Here is a 1,830-nt window from a genome sequence, read left to right as displayed (position 1 = left end):
GCCCCCGCCACCCCAGCTGGTCCAAGGCCAGCTGGTCACCATCCACCCCGGCCTCATAAAGCGCCAGCGCTCCCACTTCGCGTCGTTCGAGCCGCTCGGCGTCGACGCCGTGCTCGGGCTCAACGGGCTGATCTGGGTCGCGCCGCACGTCCAGAGGGGCGACGACGGCGCCGCGGTCGCGGGGGCGGAGCAGGTGATGGGGGGGTCGGGGCAAGGGGCTGCGGGGTCGGCGCGAGTGCACGCATTCCAGCAATCGCAGCGCGGAAGTTGGGTTTGTGGTTGGCGGGCCGTTGATTCTCGTTCGGGCCGCAGGCCTCGCCATCAGCGCGCGTGCCGCGGCGTGCTGTGCGCCCAAACGCCTCAAACCCTGCTCGTCGCACCCCCTGCCCGCCCAGGCGCCGCCGCCGCGGGAGGTGCGGGAGCGCGTGGTGCGGGTGGCGGCGGCCGTTCGGGCGCTCGCGGCGCTGCACCTGCAGGTGTACCCCGCCACCATCCTGGACGCGTACCAGGTGGGCATTTGCCATGGGGGGGGGTGCGCACGGCGTGAGCGGCTGTGGTGATGTATCGTGTTTGCCTCCGCTGCCTTCCTCCTTGCTCACCCCATCCCTTGCCTAGACTCACACACAGACGTGGCCACACATGCACGCACGCGTGCACGCACGCACACACCCAACACGCACACGCAAACAAATCACACACACAAATCACATAGACACACAGATTACACCTACACACACAAATCACACAAGTCACACAAATCACACAAATCACAAACAAAAGCATATTCATCACCAGCCTCCTCCCCTCCCCTGCGCTCATTCCATCCCGCTCCACCCCACTCCACCCCACCCTTCCCCACCCCAGCTGTCACTGGACAAGGGGGCCCACCCAAGGGACATGCTGCAGCCAGAGTTCCTTGGACACCTCGCCCACAACGAAGCCGCGCGGCGCCACAACGAGATGGCGGCGGAGGCGGCGGGCTTCTAATTGCGCAGGCTGGGCGCGTCAAACGGAGACCCGTAGGCGTCTCTTGCAGCTGCTGCTGCTTCGGCCATACGCTGTGGCCTATCATGTGTAATCCCGCGCAAAGAGCGCTGTTTGAGCTCTGTTGCTTTGCTATCGTGAGTTCACAACCGCCCGTGCTTCCTGCTCGCTTGGTTACTGAATGCTCATGTTGATGAACAGCACACAGAAAGCGTCGCCGTTGACTGCAAATGCAGTGTTGTTGATTGCATGCCCGTTCAAGAGCATTCCTGTGTTTTGGTAAAATGCATCGCACATCCCCAAAGCAAACGTACAGATTCATACTGGGCCTGTTTGTCTGGAAAGAAGCAAGGAGGGTGCAGGTCGCGCACAAAGCGCCGCCAGTGTACTGCAAAGGAATGAGCAAACGCCAACGTCACGCAGCGGCGCAAATGTCAATGGCAAGTCCAGCTTTGCAGCCAGTCGACCGCAGCCGAGATGGCTGTCAGAGGCACTGTGAATCTTAAGGTTCGAGGCACGACCAAGTCTTGTGTCACAATTGAGGATCCACCCAGGCAGTGCCGCGATTTCATCAGCTGGCAAGGCGCCGGCAACCGAACGTCCGGCGCGAAAAAACCCCACCAGGCAAAGACCAGGCCGCTTGAGCAAGGGGCAGCCAAGCTTCGGGCCGAGCCCTCTCGAACGGCAGCCCCGCCTCACGCGCCGTCAGCGACCACCAGGTCCCCCGAGGCGCCGCCCTCCGACCCGGCGCCCGAGGCCGCGCCCTCCGAGCCGGCGCCCGAGCCCGCGCCCTCCGAGCCGGCTCCCGAGGCCGCGCCCTCCGAGCCGGCGCCCGCCGCGGCAGCA

At 64.4% G+C, this 1,830-nt stretch overlaps 1 protein-coding gene across 1 annotated transcript in view; it reads right to left on the bottom strand.

Moving 5' to 3' along the window:
- Positions 1 to 1,679: 1,679 nt before the first annotated feature.
- The window catches only part of MNEG_10431 (hypothetical protein), a gene marked incomplete at both ends in the record, with an annotated part of 5,206 nt that continues 5,055 nt past the window's right edge, over positions 1,680 to 1,830 (bottom strand). Inside the window, one exon of the mRNA XM_014041098.1 lies at positions 1,680 to 1,802. Coding sequence (XP_013896552.1) covers positions 1,680 to 1,802 — 123 coding nt within the window. The remainder of the gene's footprint in view (positions 1,803 to 1,830) is intronic.

Source organism: Monoraphidium neglectum (genome assembly GCF_000611645.1).
Source record: "Monoraphidium neglectum strain SAG 48.87 unplaced genomic scaffold scaffold02311, whole genome shotgun sequence".
In the NCBI taxonomy this organism is placed as follows: Eukaryota; Viridiplantae; Chlorophyta; class Chlorophyceae; order Sphaeropleales; family Selenastraceae; genus Monoraphidium; species Monoraphidium neglectum.
The sequence above is the reverse complement of the archived record's forward strand: the minus strand, read 5'-3'. Positions and strand labels throughout refer to the sequence as shown.